At 35.3% G+C, this 17,823-nt stretch overlaps 1 protein-coding gene across 1 annotated transcript; it reads left to right on the top strand.

Moving 5' to 3' along the window:
• Positions 1-303: 303 nt before the first annotated feature.
• On the top strand, positions 304-16,301 carry LOC110689654 (CLIP-associated protein-like). Its single transcript, XM_021866418.1, has 21 exons — positions 304-863; positions 1,665-1,820; positions 1,935-1,997; positions 3,971-4,039; positions 4,230-4,395; positions 4,689-4,850; positions 6,781-6,878; positions 8,084-8,158; positions 8,279-8,347; positions 8,448-8,533; positions 8,617-8,734; positions 9,218-9,316; positions 9,440-9,791; positions 9,971-11,772; positions 12,132-12,233; positions 13,451-13,555; positions 13,666-13,740; positions 14,167-14,235; positions 14,324-14,392; positions 15,174-15,275; positions 15,790-16,301. Exons 1-21 carry the CDS (start codon positions 531-533, stop codon positions 15,946-15,948), a joined length of 4,329 nt encoding a protein of 1,442 aa, XP_021722110.1. The 5' UTR covers positions 304-530; the 3' UTR covers positions 15,949-16,301.
• The last annotated feature ends 1,522 nt before the right edge of the window (positions 16,302-17,823 follow it).

Raw genomic sequence — 17,823 nt, 5'->3', positions numbered from 1 at the left:
ATATATTATTTGTTATTGAGCTTAATGTTGTTGTATTTGTTGGTTGAGTTTTTCAATTTTTGTTTATATATATTATTATTTGTTATTCAGTTTTTCAATTTTTCACTAAATAGATTTTGTTTATATAGAATAAAACAAGTTTATATTATATAAATTCAAACAAAAATAGATGAACCAAATTCAAATGAAAAATGGGTAAAAGCAATTAATTCAACAAAGAGAAAAATAAACTTGATAAGTGAGTTTAATTGATTTAATACAAGTAGAAAAATGAAAATGAGAACAAAAACAATGGTTGAAAATAGTCTCGTAATCCACACATCATAATACTCTACTCAACTTAGACTTTAGATTCGCCTCGTCTATGCCCGTCGATCTAGCCACCCTCATTTTCACTCACCACCACCAACACTCCCCCACTCACTCTTTAACCATTTTCTCTCTCCTCAACAAAATTCACATTCACATTCACTCAGATCTGCTGAATTCCTCCATTTTCTCTCTCCTCTGATCTCCTCCAAACCCTAACAATGGAGGAGGCTCTCGACTTGGCCCGAGCTAAAGACACCAAGCAACGCATGGCTGCTGTCGAACGTCTCCACCATCTTCTCGAATCTTCCAGAAAACCATTGTCTTCTTCCGAAGTTACTTCTCTTGTTGATACTTGCTTAGATCTTCTTAAAGATAATAATTTCCGAGTTTCTCAGGGCTCTCTCCTTGCTCTTGCTTCTGCTGCCGTCATTTCTGGCGACCATTTTAAAATTCACTTTAATGCTCTTGTTCCTGCTACTGTTGAGCGTCTTGGTGATGCTAAACAGCCTGTTCGCGACGCCGCTCGCCGACTCTTGCTTACTCTTATGGAGGTTATTATCCTTTTTTTCGATGTTGATCTTTTGATTTCTTTTGATTTTATATTGTAATTTGATGCTTGTTTTTAATGTTGTTTGGTTTTTATTTATATAAGATTAGAGCTTTTGACTAATTCTGAGGTATTGAGAAGAATAATGGATTAAATTTTGTTTTGGAATTAGTAAAAACCTAATAAATATTTGTACTCCTGTTTATGATGATTTTTTTTTTTTGCTTCATGCAATTATCTGGCTGCATTTGAACTCCTGTTTAATATAGTTTTTATGCAATCCTTATTACTAAAAATAAAAGATGACTATGTCTTTGATTTTTCGCCTCGATACATCTAAGTTGAGTTGAGGCCATGAGGGCTGCTTGAGTCCAAATTATTTATGATTAAAATTAGTTAAAATAAGTTTTGATAATTTGTCTTTAGGCGAACATAATGAAGCTTGTGTGTAGCTGATAATTTTTTTTTTACTAATTATGTAAAGGAAATCTTGTTCTTTGATACACTAGTAAGACAAAAATCTAAGTTTTTTAATTTTTCGATAGTGCGGAGTAATTTTGTGCTGTGGTAGTAGGGGTGTTCCATAGAAAGCTGGATTGTGTGTAGTGAAAATTTGTAATTTCTCGATTTGGAGCAGTGTAGTGGTCAGGAAAGTATACATGGTTGTTGTGAACATCTTTGTATTTGGTGCATTTAGTCCTCTTTCACTGAATTAACTGGATTCATTTCAGTGATTGTATGATGTATTACGGCGTCTTTTGATCACTGTCTGATTGAATGCATATCATACTGGTGCATTTTGCAGGTTTCCTCACCTACAATTATTGTGGAAAGAGCTGGTTCTTATGCTTGGGAGCATAAAAGCTGGAGAGTCCGGGAAGAATTTGCTCGCACAGTGACATCAGCAATGAATTTGTTTGCATCTACGGAGCTCCCTCTCCAAAGGGCCATTCTTCCTCCAGTAAGCTTGTTGATTGCCTTGCTATGCGTTGCCTTTATAGCTGAATACGTTGTCTTAAATTCTTAATTCCTGTCTCTAATTATGACTGATTTCAAAAATTTGGCACCTTCTCAGATATTGCATATGTTGAACGACCCCAATCACAGTGTTAGGGAAGCTGCAATATCCTGCATTGAGGTTGGTGAATTTTTATGATCAGCATCATTTGTTCCCTATTGTTTTTCAGTTGCGAAACTTGCAATAGCTACTTGTTTAATTTGTTTATTTTGAGTTTGAGTTCTTTTCCAAGAAATTATAATATGACTTGTATATTGTAATTTTTTTGCTATTTCAAATGCTTTTGTAGTCTCTTGGGTCTCTATGCTTTGCATCACCGTCTTAAACCTAAATTCAATGTACCAAACTAATGAAAGAACTTAAATCAATGTGTTGACTACACTATTCAGGTCTGACCCACTGTTTTTTCGAGTAATTTTATTTCTGTATATTTCAGGTCGTGGGTCATATAATTGTGTTCTAGAGCTTAGATCCATTTTCTTCAGGTCAGTTTCGTCTGAATTTTCAGCCAAATCAACTTTTGCCAACCATGGGCATGGTGTGGGATGTGGTCTTGTTTGGGCAATTAACCTTTTTGCTTACCAAGCTGACCAAGGTCATCTACATTAGGCCTTATTCCATAAGTCGTTTGGAGTAATGAATATGACCTGTTTTATATAAGAACTACTTATTATACCTTGGTTATAGCATGCCTCATAATTGACATAAGGCCAACCGTTAATGGTGGAGATGTAGATGTAGATGGAATACTCATCACATGGCTATGCACATTTAACCAAAGGAGAATCACATACTTAACACAACATTATTGGAAGGATTTAATTGCCATAGTAATAGAGAGTTGTAAAGATGGAAGGGGTGTAGATGGTGCCGATTTGTGAGAAAGGAGGGGAGTTCATTTTTTGGGTAGCATATGAGATAATTGGTTAGGTTCTACTGTAGCTTAGTGGCTGTGTTAGACAATCTATGAGAGGCCTTAGGTGCAATTCTTGTGGGCTTGTGTTAATTTTATTCTTTGCAAGAAGACATAACTAATACTTCGTATTATGTTATGCCAATTCATATGTAACTCATCAAGTAACATGTCATTGTTAGAGGTATAATATAGATGACAAAAAAATAGTGGAACTTCCCTTGATAGTTGGTAGAGAGAGGAGAAATATTTTTGATAGTTTAGTAAAAGATAGTTTTCAATTGGAAGAATTTGGCAGGGTTCAAGAAGGGAAGGATATATCATGCATTTCATTTTACCATTATTTCATGTGTTGGTTTCGAGTATTTAAAAGCCATGTTACATGGACTCGGATACCCATGTCGGTGTTGATGAAAGCTATCAAAATACATTAAGTGTTTTTAGACAATTACCGTAAAGAATGTATAAATTGTGGGAGTCACAGTTATGTAACAGACAATACATTGAGATGGATGTGGTATATTTAATAGCATAACTTATAACTAGGTATATTTTAAAAAGCATGTCCCATTTTCATTTCAACTCAGAGAACAACCAAGTTTTAGTTCTATGCGGACCCGCTTCCATTAGGAGGGCTAAGACCAAAATAATGTACCCACAAGCTGTCAAACGTATTAATGAAAACTATTGTGAGGGATATGGTTCTTACACTTGTAGAATCTGATGTATTGGGAAATTAGCTTTCATAGCTGTCTGGTAATTGTAGCTTGTTTGAGTGTTGGCGTAAATCAATTATCATATTAGCTAGCTGCTAGTGGCTGTTGGGTGAAATTTGGTAAAATAAAATAGTATATGCATGTCTTTTTCCAACAAAGATTTAAGTCAGTTCAAAATGAAATCATCTGTTAAAATCTTAATTCGGAATTAGTCAAATTTTTAGGTATCTCTGATTTAGCAAGTACCATAACATCATAATCTTTGTTCATCCAAGAAGGATGGAGAACTGTTTTCTTCATCAGGGAATCCTAATAAAAGGAAAGGCAAGAATTAGAAGTTTAATAAGCTTGTGGTTGCTGTCATGGTTTTTATGTATTTTCACCGAATCCAACCTATTCAATTCTTTTCAACACAAATGTTTCCAATGTCTAAAATGAATACATTTTTCTCTCGTTATCTGCAGGAGATGTATATGCAGATTGGGCCTCAATTCCAAGAAGAACTACAAAGGCATCAGCTTCCATCATATATGGTAATGTCATTGAAACTAATTTCTTTTTAATTTTCATCTGAGATTTTTTTTGGGAATGGCTTGTTAAATGTGTAAATTGCTCAGATTTCATTCTCTCCTTGATTTTGATGTAAAGTCTGAGGTTTTCACCATTGAACTTTTTTTTCAGTTTTGTATCTTCTTGTCATTTTTTTTTGTATCCGTGTTGCAGGTAAAAGATATTAATGCGAGGTTGGAGAGGATTGAACCAAAGCCCCGGTCCTCTGATGGCGCTGTTAATAGTAGTATTGTTAATGAGCATAAGGTTACTAATCATAATCCCAAGCGAAACAGTCCCAAAGCGAAAATTTCTTCTCGTGAAACATCTCTGTTCGGAGGTTAGCTTGTTTAACTATCTCAGTTTTGGACTCAATTCCTTTAATTTATATATCTAGATGTGGAAAGCTTTTACAGTATTTTGTGTGTGTTGACATTTTGGTTTTTATATATCTATAAGTTCGAAACAACTAAACAAGAATAGCTTATTTTTGAACCTTTTTGGACAAGAGTTTGTATGTCGCTTGTGTATGTAGCTCTTTTAATTGTCTTTTCTTCAGCATCATTCTCGATAGTTAAAGGAATTCCTAGCATCCTTTCGGCAAAACCTTGATTCGTTTTTTTTGGTTTGCAGCTGATGGAGATGTTACTGAAAAGCCAGTAGACCCTGTGAAAGTTTACTCAGAGAAGGAGCTAATCAGGGAATTTGAGAAAATTGCTTCGACACTTGTACCAGAAAAAGATTGGTCTCACCGTATTGCAGCCATGCAGAGATTTGAAGGCCTTGTAATTGGAGGTTTCATCTCTATTTTCTATTATCATGTGTACCAAAAACTGTTTTACTTCTCGTAAATTGTGATCTCCTATTTTGGTTTGGTCTTTAATTCTGCTACTGGCATGTCTGACTAAGCCCATGTTCTCTTCAATTTAAAAATTAATGTTTAGTAATAATAAGTTATGTTTGATAAAAATTGAGTTAGTTAAGTTACAGTGAAGATAAATATAATAGTGAATCTGTGTAAGTTTTTATTAGTAAAAAGTAAATAATTTCAGGAAAAATATTTTAGATTGAGCGATACTCATTAAATTTCATTAAAAATAATTAAAGTCGGTTAAATTTTTTTTATATTCTGTAAATATCAGATGGGGAGAACAGGGCTTAGATTGAGGAATTAAAGCATGGTGCAAAGGGTTTTGACGATTAGACTTAGTACCTTAATTATTACTTTTTAACTACATATGCGCTCTATCTCTCTCTTGCTGCCTACCCACACTAGAAAGTTTTTACAGAGTCCCAACCAGTTTATGTACTTAGTCTGTCCTAAGGGATGGGCTTATCCTTTTGTAATACTCCCGTTCGTCCCATTATTAAGTGCCCATTTCTAATATTTCATGGGAATAAAGGAGAATGGAGGGAGTATATAGTATTCTTGATAGTAGGGGAATATTATGCGGAAAAGGTAAAAAGTAAGTAATGACATTTTGGATATATGTGTATTTTATATGGGATATGTTAAAAAGCATTCAATTGCACCGAAATTTATGGATATGTAGGAGAATTTTATATGGGGAAGGTAAAAAAGTTTGTGGATTATGATAGACTATGTGAGAGTTTTAGAAACATGCACTAACTTTTGGGATACCCAACATGCACTTGATTATGGGACGGAGGGAGTATTACTTATGTGATGTAGATGCTATAATCTGTCTGCTGGTCTTGTGATGACTGTACAAAGACTACGTACAGCTGTCTTGCATTTTTGTTTGTTGAAACAATGGAATTGAGTAGAATTAGTCTTATGGCCTGTTTGGGGACATAGAATTCATTTCAAATTCTGGATTGGGTCAAGTGACTTGTTTGGATTCTCTAAGAATTTGGATTGGGTCCAATTCCATGTCGTTTTAAAAATCAGCCAAATCTTTAGAATTTGAAATCCAACATGATTCTTAGAATTTTGAAATCCAATTGAGATTTCCACTTCTCTCTCCTCTATTCTATTCACGACACTTTTTAGTCCCAACCCTCTTGCTCTCCCATTAGTCCTATCCTTTCTTTCTCCTCAGCTTCCATCATAGCAAGATTGGTTTCCTTTAAATTTTCACTTTTATGTTCGATTTTCTTGGTTTGTTTCATAATACTGCTCGATTTCCATGGTTTTTAATTATTCATGAATATGCTCGTTTATATTTCTCAACTCCATTATACCCCACTATCCTTCTCCCCTCGACAATTCTTTCCCTTCTCCACCAATTACTTTCGACTTACCATAATTTCTTCTATTATAAATTTATAATCGTTTCAGTCACTCTCCCGCACTCCATTAAATTACCCCTTCCAATCTTCTCTCCCTCCTTAGCTTCTACTCCAACACTAGTAGCAATTTAGGTATAAGATCTGATAGTGGCATTGGTGAAGTCTAATGATTGTTGTGCTTCATCTTAGCACTCCAACAACAATGGAATTTTTAAAATTTTTAGATGTGAAATTGTACATATTTCTCAAATGATAGGGTGAAATTGAAATTATTAGAATTTTCCATACAATTGTTTTGAAATTCAATTTCACCATTTCAAATTCTGGAATTGAATTCAATGACATCAAATCAAATCTAAATTACCAAACACTACGTTATAATATTTGCTTCAACCTTGTCATTGTGTTTGTGAGATAGTTATAATTGTAGATATGTCTAGAGCTAAGTTTTTCTGTAATATATCTTGTTCAGGTGCTGCTGATTACCCATGTTTCCGGGGATTGCTGAAGCAACTTATTGGTCCTTTGAGCACACAGCTTTCCGATCGTAGGTCAAGCATAGTTAAGCAAGTATGTTGTCTCCCTTTAAATTATTGATCTTGTGAATACTTTGTTGCTGGGTTGCTTTTTATTCTGCTTTATCTTCTTTCTTAACTCTGGTGTAGTTTGCTCTATTTCCCCATTTGAATTCAAACTTTTTTTGAGTTGCTTCTTTCGGACCATATTAGCTAGTATGTTCATGCAAGCAGTTTATGGTCTTACAGTGGAATATTGCCTCTCTTCTATTTTTAAAGGTGTGAGACTTCCTGGTGGACCGTTTTCCATGCCTTAAAAAAATTTCCCTTAGTAGTTCAGCTGTAATATTCAGCCTCATAATTGTCTTGGTACTAGTTTTTATATTTCTGCAGCCTGTTCTCTTTTTCCTTGCTCAAATGTCCCAGCTGAATGCCAATTATGTGTGCACTATGCAGCTACCTATTATTATAAGATGGTTTTGCTTCTCATCTTTGTAACTGTGATGGGCATTGGGTTGGAATGTTGGCTTCCCTGTAATGGTGAATAATAGTAAACTTTGGTCTCAACTCTCAAGTGAATAGTATTGAACTTTGGTCTTTCTGGATTGGCTAATGTTACCTGAGATGAACTTTCTGAAAATGGGCAAGTCTGAAGATGTTTTGAAATGATGAGGTGGTTGATGAGTATGATACTCAGATTCAGGGATAAGGAATGATTAAGTATGTTCCCAGTGGCCAATCTTGAAAGTGTCAAATTTCAAGGACTGAGTTGAGATGATACGAGGACACTGTATATAAGTAAAATCAATGCATCCTGAAATTTATTATGTTGGAGCCCAGCAATAGCATGTCAAATACATGGAAAGAATTGAAGGGAGGGTGGTGTGGTTATTTCTCTGCTCCTTCCTTGCCTTGCTTATTGCCAGTTGTCCAGAGAATGCTGTGCAAACACTCCACAAGGCAATTGACTAATTGTGCCTGTGAAAGTGATTTCGCTCCTGGATGACTGTTGCAGCCTTGCAGGGTAATTTGAAGTTGCAGGATTCTTATGGGGCTAACACCAGGGTTTCACGGCTGATGATTTTATTTTAATAATAGTGAATCTAGGAATCCAGTTGTCTGGATTTTTTTGTCCAGTTGTCAACTAATTTTTTAGTTCATTATTTGTCTTTTCCATTTCTGCCTTTTCCTGTATAGCTGCAGAGATTTTTATGTCTAATGTCTGGTTTTTCTCTTATTAATCTGTTTCACTATCTGCAGGCTTGTCATTTGTTGAATTTTTTGTCAAAGGAGTTGCTGGGAGACTTCGAGGCTTGTGCGGAGCATTTTATTCCTGTAATTTCTTTTCAATTTAGTAACTTTTTTTTTTATTTATTTTAAATAAAATTTTCTTTATGTTCATGATTGTGGTTGCACTACACTTGGCTGTCTCTGACATTTCAATTATGTTTGTAGGTTCTTTTCAAGCTTGTTGTGATAACAGTGCTTGTAATTGCAGAGTCTGCTGATAATTGCATTAAGACGGTACCTTTTCTAATTCCTCAATTAGTGTTTTTTAACTTTATTTATTTTCCTTTTTTTTTGTATAAAATTTTGATACAAGTTGCAATATTTGTAATCCAAGATGTTGCGTAACTGCAAAGTTGCTCGTTTACTACCTCGAATAGCAGATTGTGCTAAGAGTGACCGAAATGCAGCGCTGCGTGCCAGGTTTGCATTCTTCAATTAAAGTGTGAAATTTGAAAAACTTTCAAATTCTGAATTGACATTAATTCTTTTGTCAACTGATGTAGGTGTTGTGATTATGCACTGTTAGTCCTAGAACATTGGCCTGATGAACCTGAAATACAGCGAGCAGCTGATCTATATGAAGATATGATTAGACGTTGTGTTGGTGATGCTGTGAGCGAGGTATATCTTTGATTACTCTCTGAAAGAAAATGATAAATAAAGCACCTTTGAATATTCTCAGCAACTTTAATCTCATTAACACTTCATAAATTTTGGGTTATAACCTTTTTTAGATGTATATACTACCTCCGTTACATATTAGTTGCAACTTTGGATTATTTTATCTCTCACAAATATTACCCAAAGTTGCAACTAATATGTAACGGAGGTAGTATTTATTTTTTACATGGTTAAGCTGGTTTTTCTATGATGATACCATCTGCAGGATGGTCAAATATTCAGAGGTGACAATCCTGGCATTAATATATGGAATATTTTGACCATCCCACAGTACAAGGACAAATTGAACAGAAAAAAGTTATAAAATTAGGACTGTCTTTAACTGTTAGATCATGATATTTGTGGGAAAGGGAATTTCCTAGTCAAATGTTTTTTCAAGTATGTTTATTCTCATAACTAATACGGAGTATGTTTGTGTTTTAGGTACGAACAACTGCAAGGGCTTGCTATAGAATGTTTGCAAAAACCTGGCCAGATCGTTCTAGAAGGCTATTTCAATCATTTGATCCTGTTATACAGAGGGTAGGGTCTTTCTCCTACGTTTGGGAACTCATCTGTCTTTGTTATTGGTTGGATATTGAAGACAATGGTTATTCCTGCTTTTCCCTTTGTTTCTTAGCAAATTGAAGTTGGTTTTTGTTTTAGATAATTAATGAAGAAGATGGGGGTTTACATAGAAGGCATGCATCTCCTTCTGTTCGTGAAAGAAATGTGCCAAATACACCTCAGTCATCTGCTTCTTTAAATATGCCTGGTTATGGTACTTCTGCTATTGTTGCAATGGACAAGACTGCAACTCTATCCTCAAGAGCATCAGTTTCTTCTGGGATGCTTTTGTCTCAATCAAAGTCTCTTGATAAAGGGTCTGACCGTAGCCTGGAAAGTGTACTGAATTCCAGCAAAGAGAAAGTTTCGGCAATTGAAAGCTTGCTTAGAGGTCTAGATTTGTCTTCAAAACATAATTCGTCAACTATTAGATCATCTAGCCTTGATCTAGGTATGGATAACTTCTTTTCTATTTACTTTGTAATTTTTGTACTACTTTTAAATATGTTTGTAGTAATCTATTTTACATGGTGTTCTTAGAACTACAGTAAAACCTGTATTTTTTAACAGAATGTTTTTTGGGACTACATTGAGAAAGGGTAAATTTTTCTTTTATTGCCCCTAGTGCAGGAGTTGACCCTCCTTCGTCTCGTGATCCTCCATATCCCCTTGCCGTTCCTGCTTCAAATCAAGTCACAAGCTTATCATTGGATTCAAAGTTATCATCAGTCACTGGAAACAAAAACCGCAATGGTGGCATGGCTCATTCTGACATGTATTCTCATTTGCATGCTTCGAAAGATGCTGGTAAATTATCATATCGTAGTGGTCTCATGAATGAGCCATCATCAACATTGATGTCATACTCAGCAAAGAGAGCTTCAGAAAGAGCACACGAGAGAAGCTTTACTGAAGAGCAAACTGATATCAGAGATTCTAGAAGATACATGAACTCACACATGGATAGGCAATATGCTGATACATCTTATAGAGAATCAACTTTTAGAGATTCAAGTTATGTTCCGAATTTTCAGAGACCACTATCAAGAAAGAATGTCACAGGTAGGAGTACATCTTCAAGCAGGAGGAGAAGTTTTGATGACAGCCATCTTCCTCTTGGGGAAACACCAAGTTTTGTGGAAGGCCCAGCTTCTCTTCATGAGGCTCTAGGTGAGGGACTAAGTCCAAGCTCTGACTGGTGTGCTAGAGTTGCTGCTTTCAACTATATACGATCTCTGCTGCAGCAAGGCCCAAGCGGTATTCAGGACATTGTTCAAAATTTTGAAAAGGTGATGAAGCTCTTTTTTAAGCATCTGGATGATCCTCATCATAAGGTTGCCCAGGCTGCTCTTTTAACTCTCGCAGAGATAATTCCCGCTTGTAGAAGACCTTTTGAAAGTTACATGGAAAGGATTTTGCCACATGTGTTCTCCCGGTTGATTGATCCAAAAGAGGTAGTTCGTCAGCCTTGCTCGACAACATTGGATATTGTGGGCAAAACCTATGGGGTGGATTCTTTATTGCCTGCATTGCTTCGCTCACTGGATGAACAGCGATCACCCAAAGCCAAATTGGCTGTTATTGAATTTGCAATTGGCTCTTTTAATAAGAATTCTGTTACATCTGAAGGTGCTGGTAACATTGGCATATTGAAGTTGTGGCTTGCAAAATTGACACCTCTAGTTCATGATAAAAATACTAAACTTAAGGAGGCTGCTATTTCGTGTTTTATATCAGTCTATACCCACTATGATCCCACAAATGTACTGAATTTTATCCTAAGCTTATCTGTTGAAGAGCAAAATTCATTGAGGCGAGCTCTGAAGCAGTATACACCTCGTATAGAAGTGGATTTGATGAACTATTTGCAGAGCAAGAAAGAGAGACAGCGTTCGAAGGCTGCTTATGATCCATCTGATGTTGTGGGGATGTCTTCTGAAGAGGGCTATATGGGAGTATCTAAGAAAACGAGCTATTTTGGAAGATATTCTGCTAATTCCCCTGACAGTGATGGAGGCAGGAAATGGAATCCAATGCTGGATTCAACGTACTCAAGTGGTCGTACCAATCACGCTACTACTGATGAAACGCATGCTAACCTGTACGAGAGTCATGACAGTGGATCTGGTCACGAGATTTTAGATTCAAGAATTAAAGATAAGTATATGGGTAATAACAGTGGTGAAAGTGTAGGATATTGGGCCAGTCGATTGGAAAATGTGGACAGTAGTGACAATCCAGGTGTTTTGTCCGCTTCACTTATGGACACTAATGAACTTAAAAAGAGTTCGGACAGTATTGGGGCCAGCGCAGAATTGCAGCATGAAAATGATTTCTCAGATGATTTGGCTACAGACCATACTAAAACTGGAGTGTTGAAGATTGTCTCCAGCTCAGAATCTGGTCTGAGCATTCCTCAAATTCTTCACTCAGTGAGTTCAATATCCTTTGTTTATATTATTGCTTTGCTTCTGTTTTGTGGTTTTCCTTGTCTGGAAATCTAAATCATGAATTTTGCTTGCATAATCCAAATTGGGGCAAAAGGGTTAGAGAAAACACAGAACATTAATAGTGTGGTCCTTTATGTTCCTCTCGAAAAAAAATTTGTTAGCCTTTTACACATTCACCTGGAGCTGCAATGGGGTATCATTTTTCATGGGCTTTTTATTTATTTATTTTTAAAAGTTTCATTTGCATTCTATTATCTCCTCCTTAGCCTAGATGATCCTCTTGTGCAAGAGATGTATGGAACTGGTGTCATGATTGATTATTTGGTCATTTTTTCTTACAGATTTGCGACGGGAATGAAGAAAGCTCTGCTGACAGCAAGCAAAGTGCAATTCATCAATTGATCGAAGCATCTGTATCAAATGATTCCTCTATGTGGAGCAAGGTATACTTACTTGGACTAACTTCTCACCTTCTCTGCAATTTCCAACCCTGATGATACAATTCTTTGGAAACATTGAAGATGGGTTCTACATTCATGTGTTACTATTGTTGACTTGTTGGGTACTCTGTGTAATTGCATTTAGGTATATCGTGATGTTTCCCATCCAGATGGTAAGGGTTTTATGTTATAACAGAACCCTTGACATCAATTGTATCTGTTGCGTGGTTATATTCTTGAGTTGGTTTTATATGCTCTTTCCAATTTTTGGTAAGCTGGGAATTTGTGATTTTTCTGGATCTGAATTTCGCATGGCTCTTTTCATTGTCACTATGTGCAGTGCAGCCAATGTTCCAATATGAATTCATGTAAAGTTGAGTAAGATAACTAGATAAGCATCATGGGCCTGTTGTATGCTTGTACTGGACTTCATTTTAGAGTTTGTGCTGTCAAAAGTTAGAAGGGCTCTCCTTTAAGCTCCAGAGCATGAAACTATTATAAAAAAATGTAGAAATTTAAGAATTCTTGCTGAAAAAATAACCTGGAAGTGAAAATTGTGTTTAGCTGGATAAAAGTATTTGATTTGGAGATGAATACATCTGCTCTTAAGGAAAAAAAGTTCCTAGACAACTGGGGGATTCTGTAATGAGGCATCGACTTCACTTTTTTTCTTTCATGTTGTTCACTTGATTTTGCATGCTGTGCTCATAATGCAGTGAGATTTCCTCTTCATCTCTTCCTCTCTCTTGACGTCTTCCTGTCTCTATTCTCATTTACTCCTCTCTCCCCCCTTTTAATCATATTTACCATTAATTCTCCAATTTCTTAGCTATATATTTTTCTTCTCTTGAGAATTTCCTTCCTCTTCCCTTTGATGCTTCCTCCCCTTTTTCTCTTATTGTTCGTCATTTTGCTTCTGCTAATACGTATGGACTTTTACTATCTCTGTTCCACTTAGTTTTCCCCCTTATCTCTATTTTGGGGAAATTCAAAAGTTTGAGGTTCAATTTAAAAAAATAATCTATTTCTTTTCATTGTTTGAATCTCAATTGACATGTATAGCATCTTAATTTTGTATGGGCATCTTCTAATGACATGTATAGTGGCTCTGTAAGGTAATCTTTTGTATTTGCCTTTAGTTAAAATAAATAGGGAATTTGTTTTGGTTGATATTGAAAGTGTGAAGGGTATGCTAAGCATTGTTGCTTCCTGTTTTGCAGTACTTCAATCAGATTCTAACTGCTGTACTTGAGGTATTAGATGATCCTGAATCTTCTGTTAAAGAACTTGTTCTATTGCTGATTGCTGAAATGCTAAGAAATCAGGTGAGCTGTTCACTTTGTCAATATACTGTTTGCTCCCAATGGACTATGGTTACTTCCCAAGACATATCTTACTTTTAACATGTTGGTTGCCTCTTGACTCCAAAATCCAGAAAGAAGCCATGGAAGAATCTGTTGAAATTGTAATGGAAAAGCTGCTTCATGTTTCAAAGGATACTGCTCCCAAGGTAAATTAATGTTTTTTTAAAAAAAAAATTAATTTAATTTTATTTGAGCATTTATTAGACATAATTAGTTGCATGGGCTGTTAGGGCCTGTGTCACTGCACTTGCCAGTCCTAGCAACCCTTGGGCTTGTGGAATCACAAACCTGCCCCAGAGAGGACTAGCTGGTCACCACATTCTGTGGGAAATCATTAAAATTGTAATATTTTTATGAAAATTAATATATTGTTGTCCCAGCAATCGATGTAGGGTGGCCGGGATCTAATCTGGCCAAGCCTTCCCTAGTGGGCCTGTCTTAAGCCTTGTGGACAAAAATTTCCTAATCTTGCCTGGCTCTGTGGACTGGCTCAATTTAGCCAGGAACTGTCCATTGATCATGTCTAGTTACAATTTTTTTTTTCCAGTCTAACAATATACCTTCAAATTCAGGTTGCTAATGAAGCAGAGAACTGCTTGACTACGTTGTTGGCCCAGTATGACCCATTTAGATGCTTGAGTGTAAGTAGCAAGATTTGTGTCTGCTCTCCCACTGAAGTTCAAATATTTGTTGCATGCTTTGTGATGCTCTTTTTTGTCAACTCTGCAGGTGATTGTACCTCTGTTGGTTGCAGAGGATGAGAAGACTCTTGTTGCTTCCATAAATTGTTTGACCAAGGTATTTGTTGCTGTCTATCTTCTATTTGATGCACAAAATTCACTTACTAAAAAGTATGGTTGGATATTGAATTTTGGGTTTTGTGCAATCTTGCTATTACTTGTTTTTCTGACTGCATGACCTATATTATGATGTTTTCTCTTCATCCTGCCTATATATGATGTCCTCTCTTCATCCTGCTCTTTTGAAGGACAATAGAAACTTGGAAAGAATGTTAGCTAACTGCAATCACAACTACACCAGTACCCTCACACTTAGGATATTGCCCTCAGGGACTAAATCTGGGTTCAAGATTGAATAAGGCTCTGTTATTTAGATTCAATGCTCACTATAAATCAAAATTTATTCCATAAAATAAAGTTTATTAATCAATGTAGTCTTTTTTTTAACTGAGATTGTCTTCTATTGTGGGTTCTTGCTTGGAAAATGATGTGAGGAATTAAGTACATTGGAGAAGGGTTCCACTATGAACTAAAATTTTTGTGTGATTATTATTTGACTGCTTTCATATTAGATATAAATCAAGTATAGCTGAACATGATGGATTAGCTCAGTTCTAGGTTAGGTTAATCTTAGTCAAATTTTAGAATTCATGAGAGAGATTCGACTCTGGAAGGAGGTGTTACTCTTTTACATAACCACATTAATCTGTCTGGACTTGTTTGCTATTTTGCTTCTACTCAAGGTTGGCTGGCTTTTTTTTATAATAGGATTGCTACACATGGCCTTTTGGCTTTCATGTTTTACAAATAATTGATATCAGTATATTTTCTTCCTTCAGCTTGTGGGCAGGTTGTCTCAAGAGGAATTGATGAATCAGTTGCCGTCTTTCTTGCCAGCTCTGTTTGATGCATTTGGGAATCAGAGTGCTGACGTTCGCAAGGTAACTGTTGTACTTTTGTCAGAACTAGGATTGAGGGGTTACATCCAAGTTTGAACTTTGTTGAGCTTATAAACTTGAAGTTTAGTTGCCTGTAGAGAAGAATTGAGTTCAAGAATGAAAACCAAAGAAATACTTTTTTATATAATTTCTCACAAGTTTATAAAGCTTAAACATGATTAGGATGTCAAAATTAATGTCGAAACTACAACTGCTAAAAAATATAAGCCAGCTTAGCCTTTTGAATCAAATTAAAGTTCTGTGATGAACTTAGTAGCTTGCGAGCTGAACTAGGCTATATTGTTCCATGATCAGAATATTAGAGGACACCGAGTCATAGGTAACAAAATCAATTTAAAAAACCACATTGGTACCTTGGCGGAAAAGAAACAATTACATTATTACTCCATTATTTTCCCCACAGTAGTTGGGTGTGTATCTGATTTTTTTGTGATAGTTTATATCTTTCCTACTGATTGTTTTTTTGTTTTTGTTTTTGATTTATTCTTTCTTGCAGACAGTTGTATTTTGTCTGGTTGACATTTATATCATGCTTGGGAAAGCATTCCTGCCATATCTCGAGGGACTTAACAGTACTCAATTGCGTTTGGTGACGATTTATGCTAACCGCATCTCACAAGCTAGAACAGGGACTTCAATAGATGCTGGCCAATGATCTTATTATGGAGGGTCTTGGTAGTTCCAAATTCATTGTTGTGTATTCTGTAAATGGTGTGAAAAATGCATCGTGGTGTTCGTGTGTGGGTATTCATTTGTGGCATTTATTAGTTTTAGAAATGTAGTTTTTGGTGTTCGCCCTCGTCTGTTACAAGCAGGGTTGGGGGTATGGTGTGTGTAAAGAGATTTTATGAATTTTTTTTCTTCTGGTGTTAATATTAAATTATTCTTTCCGAATCATACTCTGGTTTGATATTGTACTGGTTTTGAAATGATTGAGGTTTTTGGAATGTATATAACTGTTGATTACATGATTTATAACTATATACATGGTTTTGGTTCGCCTTTATACATACTTCGTATTTAACTAGTTTTGTTTTGGATATTGCAAGGTTTAAGACGTTACTTTGCTCTTATTTCGATATATGTAGATTTAGTGGCACATTGTGAAAGTCGAACCCCACATTGTGTATTTCGGGTTCTTATTTTGCGTTCATATTGCATATAAAAAAAAAACGGTTATTTCACCCAATACCTCGGAGTAATTTGCTAATTCACAATGTACCCATGAAACTTTTGAAATGCACTATATATCCCTGAGTTTATTAAAAATGTCACCAAATGCCTAAATGACTAACGGATGTCAACTCTGTTAGTCATTAAGGATTAATTATGCCACATGGCATCCTATGATTGGTTGTTATTACAAAATTAATTAATTATTAAAAAAATTAAAAAATTAAAAAAAAATTGAAACAAATTAATCATAGTGTTTTGGAGAGAAGAGTTGTTATTAAGTTAGCCTTGTAAAAAGAAGCTGCTCAAGAAAACCGTAGAAAACGTAAGCAATTGCACTAGCTAATCTTTCATTTATTTAGTCAAATGCATTACATTTGAAGATTTGTTATTTTTCCGCACAACAACACATCTGTCCCCCTGGTTGGCGTCGGCAACCACTACCGCAACTGTGTTCATTACAAACTGGAACTGCAGTGCATCCCATCGGCCTAATTAGTTCATCAACCGGAGATCCAAATTTAGCACTCGATTTTTCTACAAGGTAAAAAAAAAAAGGTCAAAATTAAAGGTTTTAGAATCTAATCATAAATGTCAATATTTTTAAACTTCCAATTTACTTAAGGTTTAAGTCCACAATTAATATATAAAAAAAAAAAAAAAAACGTGGACAAATTGGAGGAAGAAAAAAAAGAAAGGGAAATGAATGGTTTTGATTCCGAAAATTCGAAAGAAAATGACAAAAGCAATATCATTACCTGTATTTCACAAGTTTTAAGAGAAAATAAAGAGAGTGTAAAAAAAAAGGATGGATAGATTAAACTTAAAGCCCTATTTTATGGAGCTAAACAGTAATGAACTAAACTAAATTAAAAATAAATAAATAAATAATAGCAACAATAATAATAATGATAATGATAAGGGACGGGCCCCTGCAGCCCAATTCCTCAGCCCATATTTTTTTTAATATGGCCCCTGTAAGTTTTTGGAATATATAATATTGAACACCATTGTATTATTGATTTATGTTTTTGGTTCAGTGGTAAGTGAGTACAATTTTTACAAAAGGGTGGCGGGTCAAGAAATGATAACGGCAAAAATGTGTTTTTTTTTTTAAATAAACAAAATTACCATTTCCACTTCCCAGACTCTTCATCAATATCTGCCGTTCATACTTCATCTTCTTTTTTTTAATTTTTTCCCCGTTAATTTGTTTAAATTTTCTTCAATTCTACTTTTATTCTTTTCACTTTCTTGAATCATCATCTATATAAGATATCAAAATTCAATTTTCTATATTCAAAACCAATTCTCAAGAGGATTACTATTTCACCCTAGAAATTCACCTTAATTGAAT

The sequence above is a fragment of the Chenopodium quinoa genome, unplaced genomic scaffold (assembly GCF_001683475.1).
Source record: "Chenopodium quinoa cultivar QQ74 unplaced genomic scaffold, ASM168347v1, whole genome shotgun sequence".
In the NCBI taxonomy this organism is placed as follows: Eukaryota; Viridiplantae; Streptophyta; class Magnoliopsida; order Caryophyllales; family Amaranthaceae; genus Chenopodium; species Chenopodium quinoa.
The sequence above is the reverse complement of the archived record's forward strand: the minus strand, read 5'-3'. Positions and strand labels throughout refer to the sequence as shown.

What these genes read in the sequence shown, in the direction of transcription:
- LOC110689654 (XM_021866418.1), top strand. Translation starts at nt 531, where the DNA reads ATGGAGGAGGCTCTCGACTTGGCCCGAGCTAAAGACACCAAGCAACGC. An exon ending in AAAGGGCCATTCTTCCTCCA is followed by an intron (nt 1,821 to 1,934) that starts GTAAGCTTGTTG and finishes GCACCTTCTCAG; the next exon opens with ATATTGCATATGTTGAACGA. An exon ending in CCATAAATTGTTTGACCAAG is followed by an intron (nt 14,393 to 15,173) that starts GTATTTGTTGCT and finishes TTCTTCCTTCAG; the next exon opens with CTTGTGGGCAGGTTGTCTCA.